Source organism: Asterias amurensis, chromosome 13 (genome assembly GCF_032118995.1).
Source record: "Asterias amurensis chromosome 13, ASM3211899v1".
Taxonomy (NCBI): Eukaryota; Metazoa; Echinodermata; class Asteroidea; order Forcipulatida; family Asteriidae; genus Asterias; species Asterias amurensis.
The window spans coordinates 11094592-11114324 of NC_092660.1; the positions used below are offsets into that span (position 1 = coordinate 11094592).

General features: G+C 39.0%; 1 protein-coding gene across 3 annotated transcripts in view; it reads right to left on the minus strand.

The window, feature by feature from the left end:
- Window positions 1–124: 124 nt before the first annotated feature.
- Window positions 125–19733, minus strand: part of LOC139946603 (phospholipid-transporting ATPase ABCA1-like) — an 80579-nt gene continuing 60970 nt past the window's right edge. For all 3 annotated transcript variants that reach the window (XM_071944303.1, XM_071944302.1, XM_071944301.1), the window contains 16 exons: window positions 19229–19306; window positions 18580–18746; window positions 17778–17955; window positions 16924–17039; window positions 15870–16020; window positions 15270–15393; window positions 14544–14676; window positions 13381–13501; window positions 12668–12736; window positions 11487–11735; window positions 10808–10942; window positions 9739–9842; window positions 9288–9380; window positions 7594–7837; window positions 7126–7252; window positions 125–6278 (listed from right to left, as the gene is read on the minus strand). In XM_071944303.1, coding sequence (XP_071800404.1) covers window positions 5806–6278; window positions 7126–7252; window positions 7594–7837; window positions 9288–9380; window positions 9739–9842; window positions 10808–10942; window positions 11487–11735; window positions 12668–12736; window positions 13381–13501; window positions 14544–14676; window positions 15270–15393; window positions 15870–16020; window positions 16924–17039; window positions 17778–17955; window positions 18580–18746; window positions 19229–19306 — 2562 coding nt within the window. In that variant the 3' untranslated portion in view covers window positions 125–5805. The remainder of the gene's footprint in view (window positions 6279–7125; window positions 7253–7593; window positions 7838–9287; window positions 9381–9738; window positions 9843–10807; window positions 10943–11486; window positions 11736–12667; window positions 12737–13380; window positions 13502–14543; window positions 14677–15269; window positions 15394–15869; window positions 16021–16923; window positions 17040–17777; window positions 17956–18579; window positions 18747–19228; window positions 19307–19733) is intronic.

The following is a 19733-nucleotide window of genomic DNA, read 5'->3' on the forward strand; positions in this document are numbered from 1 at the left end:
GTCAAGAGTTTAAAAATATTCTATTTGTTGTGTGTAGCATTGTTTTCTTTTGTTATCGTATATACTACCGGCTTAAAGAATGAGAAAACATGTCATTTACGTTGCTGGGAGGGGAAAACAAAAATCCCTACCCTTACCTACTCTATTTTGGGGGGCCTGTTACACCAACATAACATATGTTGTTTTATGCCTTGTGTGGCCTTCGTGTGTCCTGCATGTGTCATGCAGATGTCCTGTGGATAACCTATTTAATAAAAATTCACATCTTTGTTTGTGGTTTTGGGTGCCATCGTGAGATCTTCTGTAGGCACCATACTTGCTTTGGCTGTTGATTGGCTGTTGACCAATTTAGGGGCCATCTTCGCGCAAAATTCAATATTCATAATGACCATCTGATGTCAAATCGGGACAGTGTGACAGCTGCTTGAAGACAAATTTATATACTTCTTGATGATGATGTAAACTTAGCCTCTATATATACTACGAATGTATAATATTAAATTAGATTTTTTTTTTCGGTAAAAAGGAAACTCATTCGTACTTTGAGGTTTTTTGAGTCCTGTATGTAGCTCATAGAAATATATAATTTCAGTAAAAACTGGTTATTATGTTACAACAAAAAATAAATGATATTGTGCAAAAATGGGGGAAAATAAAATAACAAATATAAAAACATGTCAGTACATAACCATCATGACAGGATTACAGAGGGAACAAATATTTCATGAAAGAGCTACACTTCAATATTTCATACTAATACAATTTTATAAGGTACAAATACCATATTTGAAAACATTACTTAAGCTGGACTTTGTAAAAATTTCACGGTTTACAAGTTAACGTTCACCAGATTACACAAGCCATCGCTGTACATGTATATATGAGTGAGATTTGAGGTGTTAATAGCTTATTTTATTAAACTACCATTATATAAACTATCCACATTCAGTTTCATGTTTCCTAACAAATCATTATTTTATGTAGACTTGTGGACAAGTTGTTAATGGTCTGCCATTGGTCTGCTGTGGTGAGATAATTGAGTTGTGGTGCTGTCGTAACGATTCCACTGCTCTCACGAGATCACCGCTCTCGCATGAACTGCTGGTTGACCACTTCGACTTATGGGACCATAGTCACAAGAGCAGAAGTCTCGCGGGGCCAGCAGTCTCGCGAGAATACCGCTGAAGAGAGATTCGGAAGGGGAGATTCGGAATAGAGTCGGAACGCTATTACCGCGACAGACGTTTAACGCCTTGTCCACAAGTCTATTTTTGATGGTGCCCACAAAGCAAATAGCTTGATAGTGGCATCTCGAAACAGCATGATACATGTACATACATATAAATGACACACTATGTGCCCACTTGGCACTTCATATACCTCACTTATACACAGAGAGAGCCAGAAGAATCATGTAAAGGTTCGCTACATACGATCAGAAAACCAGAAAGCTATGAGATTATGTGTAATGTTCACATTTTACCAGTTACGGTCAAAGTTATGATCACAAAATATAAAACATTTCTGAGAAGATTATTTTAAATTGCAAATTTTGCATAAATTATTTACACTATAGTTTAATCTATGATCTCAGGCACAATCCATAATTGTATAATTGTTAAATGCATATCAGTTCAGCCTAAACAGGTTCCACGTTGTACACCTCGATGAGGGGAAGCAATTTATGGTGTCTTGCAAAGAAATCCATCAATAAGCACTCGCCTCTCACCAATGTGACCATGGGACCATGGTTCGATATCCAGCTAAGGCCATATATGTGAGGAGAGTTATCTATTGGTTCTCTCCTAAGCCATAAGGTGTTTTATGCAGGTGCTATGGTTTCCCTTCCGCAGAAAAATCAAACACATTCGATCTCAGGCTGTGCTCCACAGTCATAGACATAACGTGGGTAAATGTGGTCGATTTCACAAAGACTTCAAGTTTGATCTTAAGTGCACAATACAAATCCCTATTGTAATACTGGCAACTATTGTAATACTGGCAACTCAACTTAAGATGAATCTTTCTGTGATTTGTGAAACCCAACCCTGGATGAAGAGAAGCCAATTATGGTGTTCTGTTCTACAGTCTTGGTCACAGCATGCTTCAACACAAGTTCATATTGCCTTAACTGTAAAGCTATTCTACAAGCAAACTTCACTTAAAATAAACACTACCTTTAAAAATATCAAATAAACTTTTCAATTTTAAAAATAAACGTAAGTGTATCCCCCATTTAAAACAATTTTAAAACCAGTACTCAAATAAATGTATAACTATTTTTAATAACTACTATTATTTGGCATTATAATGAAACTTAGATTCACTAGAGTTTGTGAACTAGTTTGTTTTACAGGACAAACATAATATTAGAAGGTAACATCATAGTGATATTAGCTCTTTTCACCAAGTAGAATGTTCAGTTTGATAAGAAGTAGTACTGGTAAGTTCTGATAAGAACGAGAACTACTTAGTTTTTTATTAAGAATTTGTACTACTTACATGTACATGTAATTGTTGCAAGATTAAGTTACTGCTTAGTTCTGAAGAACTAGTACTGCTTAGTTCTGAAGAACTAGTACTGCTTAGTTCTGAAGAACCAGTACTGCTTAGTTCTGAAGAACTAGTACTGCTTAGTTCTGAAGAACTAGTACTGCTTAGTTCTGAAGAACCAGTACTGCTTAGTTCTGAAGAACTAGTACTGCTTAGTTCTGAAGAACTAGTACTGCTTAGTTCTGAAGAACTAGTACTGCTTAGTTCTGAAGAACTAGTACTGTTGAGTTCCGATAAGAACCAGTACTGCTTAGTTCTGAAGAACTAGTACTGCTTAGTTCTGAAGAACCAGTACTGCTTAGTTCTGAAGAACTAGTACTGCTTAGTTCTGAAGAACTAGTACTGCTTAGTTCTGAAGAACCAGTACTGCTTAGTTCTGAAGAACTAGTACTGCTTAGTTCTGAAGAACTAGTACTGCTTAGTTCTGAAGAACTAGTACTGCTTAGTTCTGAAGAACTAGTACTGCTTAGTTCTGAAGAACGAGAACCAGTACTGCTTAGTTCTGAGAAGAACTAATGACTAGGTACGCTAACGCTGCTTATAGTTCTGATATGAACTAAGAATGTTTAGTTACGATAAGAACTACTACTGTTTAGTTCCGATCTTGAAATCAAACCAGATTTGTCAAATGGAGAGGGGGTATCTCAAAACAAAAAAATTAACAGATATAATATTTGTAATTCTAGGAAAAAAGTGGAAATAGCCAACCACACATAAAGTTATTTATTTTTCAGTTTTCTATGGCACTATTATTTAAAAGAAAATAAACCAAGGAAATCAGCTTAAAAATTGATTGCCTGGAACAACCATGCATTTGATACAATTTCCAAATAAACTAAATTCATAGTTTAAAACTGTTTCCTAAAACCTTCACTACCACTATTTAACATCAGAGTACTGATTCTAAAATATAAAACAGAGAGGTAAAACATTTTGCGGTCTACAAATATTCTGCAACAACATTAAGCATTTTGAAAAGTTCCCTTTTTTTTTAAAGGGTCTGTATACGTTTGGTTTGGTAATGACTCTAAAAAATTAATGGCAGAAAAACATTTACTTTGTAATTAGTAATAATAATAGACCTTATGCAAATGGCGTCATTTCAGTACTGCGTTCCCTCTCCTTTCGCTGCTGACGCTCAGCTGTTGCCTGAGCGATTCGATTCATTTCAAAACTAGCCGTGCCTCTGTGCAAGGGAGGGTTGAACCATGGAGTTGTCTCTTACGTTCCCTCTCCTTTCGCTGCTGACGCTTAGCTGTTGCCTGAGCTAGTCCATTCATTTCAAAACTAGCCGTGCCTCTGTGCAAGGGAGGGTTGAACCATGGAGTTGTCTCTAACGTTCCCTCTCCTTTCGCTGCTGACGCTCAGCTGTTGCCTGAGCGATTCGATTCATTTCAAAACTAGCCGTGCCTCTGTGCAAGGGAGGGTTGAACCATGGAGTTGTCTCTAACGTTCCCTCTCCTTTCGCTGCTGACGCTCAGCTGTTGCCTGAGCGATTCGATTCATTTCAAAACTAGCCGTGCCTCTGTGCAAGGGAGGGTTGAACCATGGAGTTGTCTCTAACGTTCCCTCTCCTTTCGCTGCTGACGCTCAGCTGTTGCCTGAGCGATTCGATTCATTTCAAAACTAGCCGTGCCTCTGTGCAAGGGAGGGTTGAACCATGGAGTTGTCTCTAACGTTCCCTCTCCTTTCGCTGCTGACGCTCAGCTGTTGCCTGAGCGATTCGATTCATTTCAAAACTAGCCGTGCCTCTGTGCAAGGGAGGGTTGAACCATGGAGTTGTCTCTAACGTTCCCTCTCCTTTCGCTGCTGACGCTTAGCTGTTGCCTGAGCGATTCGATTCATTTCAAAACTAGCCGTGCCTCTGTGCAAGGGAGGGTTGAACCATGGAGTTGTCTCTAACGTTCCCTCTCCTTTCGCTGCTGACGCTCAGCTGTTGCCTGAGCGATTCGATTCATTTCAAAACTAGCCGTGCCTCTGTGCAAGGGAGGGTTGAACCATGGAGTTGTCTCTAACGTTCCCTCTCCTTTCGCTGCTGATGCTTAGCTGTTGCCTGAGCTACTAGTCCATGCATTTCCAAACTAGCCGTGCCTCTGTGCAACAGTTGCCTCCATGATGCTCGATCTTCTGTCAGGTTCTCAACTTGGTAATGAGAACAGCAGATTTGGATAGTACAATGCATATTGGAAAACTGAAGAACTGCAATTATGGAAAAATATATCACTTCTCACCCCAACAGTTTAAATATGAGAAGCGTTATCGACTGTGATGAATCTCAGATTGAGTATTCCAAATGCAGATTGTTCTTCCTGCGTGGATGAAGTCGCTCAAGATTTTCGACAATATCTCCAAAATGCTACCACCTTTTGAAATGAAATTTTCACAGGTTAGTTTTATGGTATAGATATATATACAATTATATAGGATTGAAACAAGCTGTGGGTTCCAATTACCAAACGTATACATCCCCCTTCAAAGAGACAATACACAACATCAGCAAAAATACACTTCTTAAAATTTAAAATTTATGATCTACTCCACAAAAATAGATTAGGAATTTCAATTGCATTATTAATTGCCATTGGAAATGACTTCAAATAAAATACAATTTCTCTTTTTATTAAAAAACCCCAGATACAATTAGAAATTATATATCTAATTAGAAATTGAGACACAATATTGGATTAAAAAATGGCAGGAAATTAAACCACTTCACCCATTGCAGTATCAACGACTGCTTAAGAAACTTCATCTTAAAACAAATTCTCAAAAGTACAAGTTGATCTGTCAGTAGGAATACAGTTTAAAACGAAAGGCTTTCAGATTTTGGTGGCAGCAATTTAAAAAATAAAAGTGACTGGTCTGCTGCCCTCTTGAGTCTCAGAGTCACCAGTTACATAGACTGGTCCCCTGTCTTTATCTGCAGTGTCTTAGGACCAGTGATTTTATTGGATTTAATGACTTCATTTGAAAAAGTGCACTGCATAAGCTTTCCATATCTGTGTTTTGATTGGTCCACTTTCTCCATGCAAAATGAATGAATTATGGATGGGGATTGATCTAGGTTAGGCCACTCTCTGGCATTATTCATGAGCGTCGAAGTGTGTCGTCAGATGTTCAGGCTACCAATTTACACATGCAGGGAGCAGCATGGCTGAATCTGCTGCATGACTGCAAAATGAATCTCTGTGATTCCTGAAAAATCTTAAAACCAGCCCTCTACAGGTTGGCACTATTGCCATCCTACATCTCCTAACAGAATGTGGAGGACGTTCCTTCTGGCTTGGCTTGAAGGACGTTCTCGAGATCGGACTCCTTCCGAGGAGTGAGGCAATCATTCAAGACATCCTCAATGTTGCTGTCACCTTCCTGCAACATCTTAGGCTGTTTCGGAGCAGTGTAGTTACTGTTATTGCTATTACTGTTTTCTGCTATTTGTGCATTGACCCCTGCAGCTTGTGCATTGACCCCTACTGCTTGGGCATTGACCCCAGCTGCATCGTACACAGGGTTTGAGTACCCCTTAGCGTCCCCGCTCTTGGTATGATCCTGTGGATGACCAGGCCATTGGAGGGTGGCCGGCTGGCTCGTGGGCGAGGTAGGGATTGGGTTGTACAGGGGATTGTGGAAGGCTGCTTGGCTACTGTCAGGGTGGATTACACCACCACCATAGACGTTAGCTCCCACTGGGTGGTTATCTGGGATGTAGCGCACCTCACCATACTCTGCAAAAAGAAAATATATCCAGTTGTGTTCTCAGTTTCATAAATAAAAACAATTATTTTTATGTATATTTGGTTTGCGGTAACACCATGTGTGTATCTACATGTACTTGCCAGGTAGAGTTTGTTCTTAGAGAACTGTCTTGCTTTATTCTAATGCTGCGGAGTAGATAATCGGAGGTTCGGGAGACTTCTCAGTTCTGAAAAGAACTGTCCTGCTTTTTTAACTTTAAAATAAAAGAAAAAAAAAAAAAAAAGAAGCAGTCCTGACACTTCTTTTCAGAACTGAGAAGTCTCCCGAACCTCTGATTATCTACTCTCCAGCAGTAGAATAAAGCAAGACAGTTCTCTAAGAACAAACTCTACCTGGCAAGTAGATACACACTTGGTGTTACCGCAAACCAAATATACATTGATACCTCACCATGCAATTCCTCAAATCCTATATAATTATTTTTATGTTTTTTTTTTGTGATCAACCATATGCATGAAATAATAAACCAGTGAAAATTTATGTGTAATCCGTTGTGCGATTCAGGAGAAAAAAGTATGAAAAACTGTTAGTAGCATGTAAACAGATTGTCTGTTATTTTGGTAAAAGATACAGTTTTCTCAGATGTGACTTCATTTCAGAGGGAAATATCTCTCAGAAAAAGTGGTTTTAGTAAAAACTTTATAATTGGTAAGCTTTCAGACTACAATTAAACACTCATGATGACAATCAATCAATCAATCAATCTGGCATGATACCTTTAAACAACATTCTCAGATTAAGAATCTCCAAGATATTGAGTCTATGAAGTCTAAGACTAAACTCCTCTACTTCAAGGTAACAACGTAGGGGACCTACCTGGTGACAAGATGATCTGATTGGCGTTTGGAACATTGGGGTTGTTCACAGTGACCAATCCCAGCAGCCTATTGGCCTCATCGACGTCATCCCCGGTTTTCTGCTCTTTGGCAAAGTTGATAAACACCTGCAGTGATTGGATGAAACATTTCATACGATAATGCTATGGCCAATAAAATTAGGTGTTTGAAAAAAATATTGCTTCACTTTTGCTTTTGTTACATGGCAACATGTTGTGATACAACACTACAATAAATAGAAATGGGCGTTTGATACAGATAGGTCTGTTTATATGGAATATCAAACTTGTTTGGACCTGCTCACTTGGCTGTTTTTTCCCCCTTTAATTGAGGGTCGCCCATCATGTGGCTATTTCCTCTCAATCATGGCTGCACCATGATAAATCTCTACAGAGATGTGAACAGCGAGAAGGAATGGGGAGCGGTTAACCAGAAAATTTGCACTAACCTGGTCAAGTGTAGTCTGGCTCACGGAATAATCCTCAATCTTGAAGCGTTGTTTGTTGGCGTCAAAAGCCCCAAAGACCTTAGCGAGAGAGGCACTTGCAGTCGGCATCTGGTATTCCAGCATGTTGAAATGCCTCTCTCTTAACACAGTGTGGGGGAACATCTCCGCTACAAAGCGCATCAGGGGTTCGATCATGGGCGGATCCCCACCCACTCTGATGGTTATTGTGTAACCTCGACCAAACCTAATGATTATAATAAAAGGAAGAATAATAATTGAGAATTTCTGAGGGGGCAGTATCTGGAGACCAGAGCCTTATGTACTTCATAGAGCTGCTTGATCAGCAAATATTGCTTAACAGTTTACTGTTAAAGGAACACGTTGCCTTGGATCGGTTGAGTTGAATTGGTCCCTGGAAAGCATTTGTAACCGTTTGTTTTAAAATGCAATGATTAGAAAGATATTTTAAAAGTAGAATATAATGATCCACACAAGTATGACTCGAAATTGGGTGGTTTTCCTTTTACCTCTCATAAATGGCCGACCGTGTTAGTTCGCAAAATAAAGGAAAACCACATAATTTCAAGGAAAATTTGTGTGGATCAATATATTCTACTTTTAAAATATCTTTTTAATCATATGCATTTTATAACAACCGGTTACAAATGGTTTTCAAAGACCAACTTGACCGATCCAAGGCAACGTGTTCCTTCAAGCAAAAATAAGCAGGATACCATCCACAAATGGCATATGAGACACAGTACATTGTAGCTTGGCTGGTACTCTAATTCTGGAAAGCATAATTTTATAGTGCATTAGCTACTTTTTGTGCTAAAGTTACTCAATAAAATTTGGCCCAGGTCAAAGGCACAAGTTACTTTGTAGGAAAATGACTGCAGTTAAAGGAACACGTTGCCTTGGATCGGACGAGTTGGTCTATAAAAAGTGTTTGCAACCGTTTTTTAATGCATATGTGGTTGGAAAGATGTTTTTAAAGTAGAATACAATGATCCACACAAATTTGCTTCGAAATTGCGTGGTTTTCCTTTTACTGTGCGAACCAACACGGTCGGCCATTTATGGGAGTCAAACATTTGACTCCCATAAATGGCCGACCGTGTTAGTCAACGAGGTAAAAGGAAAACCGTTCAATTTTGAGGCATGTTTGTGTGGATAATTGTATTCTACTTTCACAACATCTTTCTACCCATATGCATTTTATTAAAAACGGTTTCATACGCTTTTCAAAGACCAACTCGACCGATCCAAGGCAACGTGTTCCTTTAACTGACAGACCAGGATAAATTTCAACTTATTTGGGGTTCAATAAAGAAGAAATTGACTAGAGCAGAACTTGAACCAATGACCGGCGCTCTTTCAACTGAGGTTTCTAGCCCCATGTTGTCTGTCTCCCTATGTTGGCGGTGCGAGTCAGAAGCCATACAAACATTAATTACCCAGGATCACACCCATGCTAATAATACAACCTGGGAAGCGGCAGCAGGGGGCTTAGCTAACCTACGGAGATGTAACTTTTTATTTAAGATATAAAATAATAAACTGCAAGGGAAACTGACTGGGTAATTTTTGAATGATTTGGACTTGAACCGATCAAAACACACCATTGATTGTCAATTATAGGGAACACTCTTGTCAAACCAAGTATTTGTGAGATTTCAATATCTCAGACTTACTTAGATTTGAGATGCTGTGTGCTGCCAATACATTTGAATCTACCGTTCACCATAATGGCCACTCTTGTACACAAGGCTTCACATTCCTCCATGCTGTATCAAACAGAAATAGAAACAAAGAAATCTCACTACAAAAATCCTATTTCAATTTATTTTGTCTGCACAGACTTTGGACAGGCATTATATTTCGCTCTAGGATTTTTATTTTTACTTTTTTAGGCATACATATTTAAAGGCATAATACTTGGGTAGCTGTGATTTCCTTTTCAGAGAGTTCAGGAAAGTTCTGAGTATACAGTGCTAACACACATCAGTGAAAGAGTTCCAGCTGGTACTCTTTTCCTTTCTAGGTATTTTAATTGCTCATTGCTGTATCTTTTAATGTTTTTAACCAATTATCTTTGTCATTTTTTTTCTGCCCGAGAAATGAAAATAAAAATAGCAAATTTACCTATGTGAGGTGAGAATGACCGAGCGCCCTTCTTTGACGATACTCGTAATGCGGTTCCAGAGGAATCGTCGCGCCTTGGGGTCCATACCGGTCGTTGGTTCGTCCTGAAATGGACAAGAAAGGAAATGTTTGATGAGATTAGCTGTGATTCCATCCCTGGCAAAACACCATGGAAAAATAGGGAAAAAAGTGAAAGAGTTACAGGGCAAGGAAACCTCCAATACAGTAATTTTGACCGTCTGAGTGCATGTATCAGCCAATTTAAGTGAAGCAAAACAAGTAAAACAAACTGATTTTGTCATTTTTATCATCATCATTATTATTATTATTATTATTATTATTTGTTATAACAATGTGGGAGGGCTAATCATCCTTACTCGCAGCTAGAGCTGAATTGCGACGGACACGGCTACAACATGTTCAAGAAGCAGGCGTGCAAGGGCGCCTTCAGCTGCCAGCCACATCAACCCATTATGACAACGGAGCACAGCCAAGATCGAAAGTGTTTGATTTTTCCCGAGGGAGGAAAACTGGATAGTCTGGGGAGGATAGTCTGGAAAACCCTCATGGCACAGCAGAGACCCAACGCACTACTCAACTCACATATGGCCCTGCCTGGGAATCGACCCGGGGTCACCTTGGTTAGAGGCGAGCGTTTTACGCACAAGCCAACCGTGCAACCTTTAATATAGATTTAAAGACCATTCCGATGAAGCTATTATTATTAATTGCGTTGCCAAATATATCTTTTTATTTACCGTTTTAAAAGAAAATCAAACAGTGTGATTAGGTTGAGCCAATGTTTGTCTTTGTTCCAAGTTAACACTCCTAGTTTTCCGAAAGACTTCTTCACTATTTGTTGTTTATTATTATACTGATGTTACCCGGTTTGTTCCAGTTTCGTTTTGTTTCCAATAAAATACAACACCATGGAATATAATCTATTTGGCTATTTTTACTTAATATAAAGGCAGTCGAAAATCAGTTAACTTTTAACTGTGAGGCAAGTACATTCGCAGTTGAAAGCGGCCTCATGCTGTTAAAAATACGGTCAATATTGATATCTTACCAAAAATATGACAGGTGGGTCTCCGATGAGTGCTATAGCTGTGGAGAGTTTTCTTTTGTTTCCTCCACTGTAGGTTCCGGCAACACGCTTAGCGTACATCTTCAAACCCAACTTACTGATGCCCCATTCCACGACCTGTTAGGAAACAAAGAAAATAACAGACTTAGTACTGGTCCCAAAGAAACCTATTCAAATCCCAAACACTAAGTAGAGATTTGTGTGGACCAAGCATTGATCCTTGAGAATCCCCATCTAATGATAATCTGCACTAACTCATCAGTAGCAAGAAAGAGCAAGTTTGAGTGTGCACCATGATTAACAAAAGGTAGACTATTTTGATGGTCTGTCGACCATTGGATGACTACTGTGGTCAACCGTTTGAAACCAGCTTCAGGACCATGGCTTCATCCATCGTCCTGATGGCCTTGTTTCATTCTGGCATGTGTAAAGCGCAGAAGGGAACCAGTGACACTGTGCTGAAAAAGCCGGAAGGCAATGAAAGTGTTTAATACTGTATCGATGGTTGACTAGACTTCCAAAGGAGTCAATTGAGTGAGTACGTCTGCGCATATGCATTGCTATTAAATGGTTAATCACAGGTCGACTCAATGTCCGCAATCAAACTTATTCTAAGAAATGACTCTTAATAAACATGACCAAGCTTCGTGCGGAACCTTACCTTCTTAATATCTTCTTCAGGAACCCCTCTCAGTCTTGCATAGAATGCCAAGTGCTCCTCGGCAGTCAGCAGGTCATTGAGGGCGTCAAACTGCGGACAGTAGCCGATACTTTGGCTGACCCTCTTCATGTTCTTCAAGATAGAAAAACCGTTAACGTAGGCGGATCCAGACGTCACTTGGGTGTCGCCCGTCAGCATCTTGAAGGTGGTGGTCTTGCCGGCTCCGTTCACACCAAGAAGCCCAAAACACTTGAGAAGAAAGGTTGGGCGTTAAAATCTTGCACTACAAATTTTTAGTTTCTTAAACAATAATAACATTAAAAAAAGATTTAAAAGTTACTCAACACTCTCTAAACATTAAAATATTCCTTATGATATATAAAATACAATTGTCTTAAGATACAACAACTTCAACATAAAACAACTGATATTCTGTTTGATTCTGCAAGAAAGCCTAGTAACTTTTGTTAAATATTTAGACGAAGAAAATTGAACGCGGACTTTATTTGCATATAGACGTTAAATCAAAAGTACATAAATTAACACATCTGATCATGGCTACAGTTTAAATTGAAAAACAACAACAAATGAAACAGGAATAATATCAACACACCTGCAAATAAGTACATGTACCCATAGAATTCTTGAATAGTTATCATATTTCATACATGTATGGCTATTTCATATGGCTTTTTGAAAATGCTTTCTTCCTAATAAATAAAAGATATTTCATGAACTGAAGAATTAAGCAAAGAAAAGGGCATTTCACTAAAAATCTGTCCAAAAAGAGGATAGTTTCAGGTTCATGTACAGGAAGACTGTGTACTGTACTATTCAATTTTCAATGGCACAGCTGAGAACCAAACACGAGGAATTCTGAACCAAATTTAAAGGCTCTGCTAACCACCGTAAGCAAAGAAGCAGTGCTTATGGAAGCAGAGAATTCCATGCTTATATCAAGCATATTTCACAGGTTAGCAGGCAATTTTTTTGCTTTTGTGTACTCTACGCTGCTAAGCATTCTTCGCTTACAAAGCCCTGTAAATAAAAAATGGTGAAAGGGCAGAATTCAGCAGTGTGCAGAGCCGTGAAATTGGAAATTGGGTGAAGCTGATCTATTGAAGACATTGGAGAGTTTGAAATGAAGTGATAGAGAAAGAGAGTTTGTGAAAACAGCTTACCTCTCCTTTGGGAATTCCAACACACATCCGATCAACTGCACAGCAAATTCCTCGACTCGTATTATAATCCTGGATGAAGAAAAAACCCAAAATAGTCTGTCACTTTAAGAGGAGGTCGACAATGCAATAAATTTAAGCACAAGCTACTACTAAAGAATGAGTTCCACTATGAGTGTACGACTCATCTTGAACTAGCCAAGTACAATGTAACCAAGTAAAGCGCGAGTGTTGCTACTCAAAAAAAGAATTTCAAAGTGAGTGTTTTACTCACCTTGAGGTTAAAGACACTGGACACCTTTGGTAATTGCCAAAGACAAGTCTTCCCACTTGGTGTATCCCAACATATGCATAAATAACAGACCTATGAAAATTTGACTCAAATAGTCATCTAAGTTGCAAGAGAAAAATGAAAGAAAAAAAACCTTGTTGCACAACTTTGTGTGCTTTCTGATGAAGGCTTCAGCTGAAGTCTTTTATTATTTGGGTTAGAAAATATCTCATTCTCAAATACTACATTACTTCAGACGTTTCTCACAATGTGTTACACTGTCAACAGCTCTCCATTGCTCACTACCAAGTAAGTTTTTATGCTGACACTTATTTTGAGTAATTATTGACAGTGTCCAGTGCCATTAAGTGCCTTTAAGTGAGTAGAAGTAAAGCACGAGTGTTACTACTCAAGAAATGAGTTTCAAAGTGAGTATTTGACTGACCTTAGTGAGACTCTCCACTCTGATGACATCACCATCAGCCTGCCCGCTGAGTACTCGGTGTTTCTCACGTATCACATCATCGTCCTCAGGTACAGTATGAGCTGACTCAGTTTTGATATGTCTGGAAGAAAAAAATATCCCCATAACGTTTCAGAGTGGATAAAAACAAAACTAATGGGAGACTTTGAGGTGTTACGTGGCAGCAGACTTACCAGGTAAATTTCCATTGTTTACGTAGTTCTGAGCGTGCGCACATTAGCGAGAACAATGGAATTTACCTGGTAAGTCTGCTGCCACCAAGTGTCCTGAAAGTCTCCCATTAAGGGAATGTAGTCATTTATAATTCATGGAATGTACATCTTATATATCTTGCTGTTTATTCTACTGCTTGTAGAGTTGTTATACCGCCCTCTAATGACTGTAGTTGTTAAGTCTATAAGTTGCAATCCAAGACGTCTGACCAATAATAAACGTATCATCATGAACCAGTCTAATCAAACATGTCTAAGTGTCTCAGTGGTTAAAGCCTAAACACCACACTGCAGTGGAGTAGATTTTGCAGCCAAGGAGACAACTTGGTTCTGACAAAAAACTGTTCTGCCAGCAACCCAGTCGGCTTTGTGTCATGTTCTTTCGTTACCTGTTTGTCTTGTCTCCAAGTATGTAGTTTGTTTATCTGGGCTGTCTTCTACAAGCCTTGGCTAAATCTGACAGCCTCATATTCTCTTCGTTTTGGTTTACGTACATGTAGATTAACTGTTTTCCCTCCATCTTCTGTGCTTATTATTTTGCTTATGAGATATTTTGAATGCTATATCTTGAGAAGAGAAGTATGCAATACATTTTGACTTGCATTGAATTGAACTACTACCTAGGCTAGGGCAGGGGAGGTAAGAAATCGAACGGAACTACTACTTTTGCTGAGCGGATCGGGGGCAATTCTCAAAAATAACTTTACTGCTACAAAGTGGGTCCTAATTATAGACCCGTTCCGTTGGCTGCTTTCCCTGAGGTAAAACAATGGAAACAGGTGCGCATTTATGCGCTGCACCCAACTCTCAGCCAATCATGTAGGTCTTCCTTTGACCTCAGTGAGGGCACTCTTTGGACGCCATTTGCAAGGGGTGTACTGGTAGCTCTCCTCTCTCACATCCTTTACCAACCTGGGTTTCAGGAAGAACTTGTACTCAATCAGTATGGTCAGAGCGAAGAACAAAGCACCGGTGACTGCCATGGCAAAGAGGTTACTTCCCATCACATCCCAGTCCAACGGGTTGGGTAGAGTTGACTCTTTACCTTTTAGAGTAAAAAAATCACACTTAATACAAATGTGTCTCACTCGTTAAAGGGTTCGGTTACTTTTTGTTTGACACAAAATACAAACATCCACAGATTTACATTTAAACTTATACAGTTTAAAGATACTGACGGTGGACAGTTTCCCTTAAAATATTTCTTGCTGAGATACTGTAGGTTTTGAGAAATGAGTAGAAACAATTTCACAAAAATAATTTTTCTCTCAGTGAGAGGAATATTATTTTAGCTGGTACAACATAATAACAGATTTCTCAAAAACTTGTCGACTCAGGAAGCTGAAATATCTTCAGGTAAATTGTATTACAAATATCTTGATTCACAGTGAGTAGGGATTCATGTCATGGCCAAAAACTTGATCTACAAAAGCTATCAAAACCCTTTAAACAAAGTGGCACACAAAAGTAGCAAATAGCTTCCCCCCTTTTTTTTCTCCAACTTGGGGAATTAACTGTGGTTAAAATATCATTATGCATTTTTATTTTATCCCCTAAAATTAGTACACTTTAATATTTTTTATTTTATTTTACAACTTGGGACTATTCCAATTATGCATTGATAGCAATCCCACTTACCGACATGACTCAACACTGTAAAGGTGAGGTGATTGGTGGACATATCGATCAGACCACGTCCGAGACAATATGGCGGGAAGATCAAGAACAGTTTGTTCAGAAACACGTTAGTGGCCTTCAAGGACTGGGGGAAAAAAATACAAATGCAGAGTTATTAACACATACAATTGTAAGAAAACCTTTAACGGCACTGGACACCGTTGGTAATTGTTAAAGACCAGTGTTCTCACTTGGTGTATCCCAACTGTATGCATAAAATAACAAATCTATTTTTTCATCGACGTTCCAAGAGAATAATGAAAAAAAATAGCACCCTTGTTGCACAAATTTGTGTGCTTTCAGATATCGCATAATTAAAGGCTTCTGGCCTGAAGTCTTTTAATATTTGAGTGAGAAATGACCTCCTCAAAAACTACGCTACCTCAGAGGTAGCCCTTTCTCACAATGTTTTATACTATCAACCTCTCCCCATTACTTGTTACCAAGTAAGTTTTTATGCTAACAATTCTTTTGAGTAATTACCAATAGTGGCCACTGCCTTAATAGAATCCCAGAAATGGCAAGAAAGAGAAAAACAAGAAGGAAAAGAAACAAACTTACCTCATCTTCAGCAGCCAAGTAATCGAGAATAAACGTTGCTGTGATAGTTAGAATACCCAGTAGCATGTTGCCACAAGCTAATGACAGATACGCCGTGCTGGGCGTTGAGAACAGAAATGACGCTGGGTAGGACATCGGGGTAACAGACCACCTACATGTATGTTAACCAACAACAACAGTTTTGAGAATTGAGAATCATCACTCACAAAAACATTCATACATAATACAATAAAATTAGTTATAACACCCCTTACAAAAATTTTGCCTTTTCATTGGTTGAGAGCCTGTCACATGATATGTCTTAGTTTTACTAGAAACCCAGCGGCCGTATGATAGTCGTTTGCCATGCAATAGTCAAAAGACTATTACATGGCGCACGCGGTACCCAGACGTCTTTTTTACCCACCTCGAACCCAATCAGTTGTGCATCTGTGTATCTGAAATGCGCCTAGGAACCTTACGTGTACGAGGATGATAAATAGTCTGTTGGGGTGCTATAAAACAAATATTGACTGCTTTTACTCGTGCCGTGGTTAAAACTCTGACTCCCTTGGTACCATTCCATTTTCCCTTGGCTGCGCCTCGGGAAAATGAGAATGCTCCGGGGATAACCTCGGGAGTCATAGTTTTAACTACAGCACTCGAAGCAGTCAATCTTTGTATATTACTCCTGGAGCAACAGCAATAGATGAAAACAGATGTTCAATGATAAACAATTTCAAAAACTAAAAGAATGCTACCAAGCTAGACAGAAGATGAGCAGAGTAAACTGTTCGTAACGTCGAGACCACACCGGCTCTGCAACGCCCTATTCAAAAAAAGATTTTAGACACCGCTGTACCTAATAAAAGGTACTTCTTATTCGTTCACACCATGCAAAGCTTCAAACACCACTTAGACAGAGTATGCGTGTGTCAAGAGCATTGTCTTCAGTTCTGTTTTAAAAGTTTTCAGAAAAACAATGCTCCGAATGGAATTTCATAACACTATCCAATCTAAGTACCAACATGGAATGTGTTCTGTTTATGATTTCAAGGTCTGGTTCTAGACTCACCCATATAGCAGCAGGAGGAGGATAGTGGCAGGAGCAGTCTCCGGACTAATGTACGCTTGCTGGTTGAAGCACCAGAATACGAGAATTGTCAGAAAAGCTGGGATCAGGTAATTCGTCTGTGACAAAATTAGGGAAAGAAAAACCATCGCAAAACATTAAAACCGAACAGGCAACATAATTAATTCTGTATCTGTCAAAGTGAACTGTTTTGTTCCTATATTGTTAGTTTGGGAAATAATGTGATATTTTAAGGTAGACAGTATAACAGTACAAAAACCATAATATAAATCAAATTAATTTTGTCAATCTGCAAATTTTCTGCAATTTTAATCAGAGCAAATTCAAGCTAAAATGCTTTGCAAAATGGTGTCCCTTTTAAACTTAATTAATTTTGCTATGATATTTCTCTTGTTCAAGTATTCATGTTTTCAGAAAAAAAAATTGAGAAAGATTTTTGTTGATGGTTAAAAAAAGATTTTTTAAATGAATAAAATGAGAAATAAACTGTGCAGGTCTCGTGCGTACTTGTACACAGGAACCGTTTAGAAGGTGCTAATTGTCTTTGTCACACGTTAAACTTTGTCAGACTAAAGTACATGTAGTCCCAAAAATGTTCAAATACACACAAGACTTGCACAACCCATAAGGCCAAATAAAAGAAAAAACATGTTAAGAGTCCCGCCTTTTTGAAAAGAGGAAGGAGTTTTTTTTTTAAAAAAGGCCGTCCAACACAAGACAATTAGCTTGGTTTTTGGGGGTTTTTTTTCCATCTGAGATTGTAAAAATGTTTCCTTTTTTTTTCATTACAAACGAGGCGGACGCTATAACATGTCTTCTTTTTTTTCAAAACTGACCAAGTCCCAGCAGAGTGCTGTCATCCAGTACATGGTTCGATTGACTCCGCTGACAATCTGCAGATGTTTGGACTTTGAGACTCGCTCCATGATTAGGAACACCACAAAACTGGCCGGAACGAAGGCAAGAGCAAACACAACGAACAAAGCTGTGGCTAGGTTGACTGGGAGTTGCTTCCTATGGGTTGGAAAGTGTCACACAGAAGTTTAGGAATAGGTTGGAATCAATTCAGGCCAATCGAGAGCGGGACAAAGTCGGAGCTTCAACACCAAAGGCCAATTTTCATAAAGCTGTTAATCAGAAAATACTGCTTGACAAACTTCTTTGCTAAGCAAATATCGGACGTGGCACTAGTCACAACAATGCAAACCTTCAGTAATTTTAGCTGGTAAACAGCTAATACTGTTAAGCAATACTTTACAGTGCTTAGCAAGTTTCTGTGCTTACAGGCTTTACAGAAAGATAAATAGAGCTGTTTTAGCAGACAACACAGCTTAAAAATAACATGGGAGAAGTGTACACAGTGCTGGGCATTATTCAAGTTCAACTCGCAAACGGCACTTTGTCTGCTGAGCAAAAATAAAGCAGGAAACCAGTCACACAGAATGACAGGACAGGGTATTTTGGCTGGTAACCTTATTGTGGCGAGCCAAATTTTGCTTTGTTTAATCTTTGTGCTTAAGCAGCTTATACAAATTTGGCAGTTGTGAGATTTTCTCCACTTCGTCCTCGGAAGGTTCTTCCTCAGATGAGGAGGCGCCCTTAGTTTAAGTGAACATGGGTGTAGAAGTCTGAACTTACATGACAAGCTCGTCCAGCTGCTCTGTCGTCAGGTTGATCGGGTAGTTGAACGTAGAGATGCCGTACTCGCTGCGTTTGGATTCATCAATGTGACCACGGAACAGCATATTGTTGGCCATGTTGATGAAGGCAGGAAGGGCGTGGAAGCCTTCGTTATCCCACCACACCTAAAGATCCAAGAACAACGCAGGGGTAATATCAAGAAGCCTATCAACATCTTATCATAATAATAACAGGTTTTTGGGGTTGAACAAAGAATTGACTAGAGTGGGATTCGAACCAACGACCTCCGGACTAACGTGCCGGCGCTCTACCAACTGAGCTATCTAGCCCTATATTGGCGGTGTCCCTATTTTGTCAATATCTTTGTTCGGGGGTGCCAGTCAGAAGCCATACAACCGTTAACTGCCGTGTAGCCAGGGACCACACCCAATTTATGATACAACCTGGGAAGCGGCAGCTAGGGGATCACCATAAGGGGATGCGACTTTTTGTTTCAGATATCAATTCATAATTCATAATAATTCATAATAATAACAATAATTTTGCTGAAAGACACTCGAACCCATAATCTGCTGATCAGAGACACCAGTGCTTGGCTCCAGTGTTCAGCCAGGTAACCCCGAACAAACAGAGAGAAAAATGTTACCTTGACGTTCTGGAATCTTGCCAGGGACAACATGACTGCGTAGATCTCCCTAATTGTTATGTTTTCTGGAACAAGTTCCTGTAGAAAAATGACAGTACATTTATATTAAAGCCATTTGACACTTTCGGTAAACAATATTGTCCAAAGGCCCACACTTCGTGTATATTGTGAAAATGTAGGCTCAATCGGTCGTCGGAGTCGGGAGAAAATAACGGGAAAACCCACTATTGTTTCCGCACGTTTCGCCGTGTCTGACATGTGTTTAAAATAAATCTGTTATTCCCCCATCGATAATTTATATTGTTTTAATGTTTTCTCAAAAGTAAAGCATTTCATGGAACAATATTTCAAGAGAAGTCCTTCACCATTACCTTCTGTAAACCCTGTAAATTATTTGTAAATCGGTGAACTTTTTTTTCTCTGTACCGAAAGTGTATAATGGCTTTAAAGGCAAAGTATTCCTTTGCATTTTTTGAACCCTTTAAATGCAAAAGTTCATTTTAAC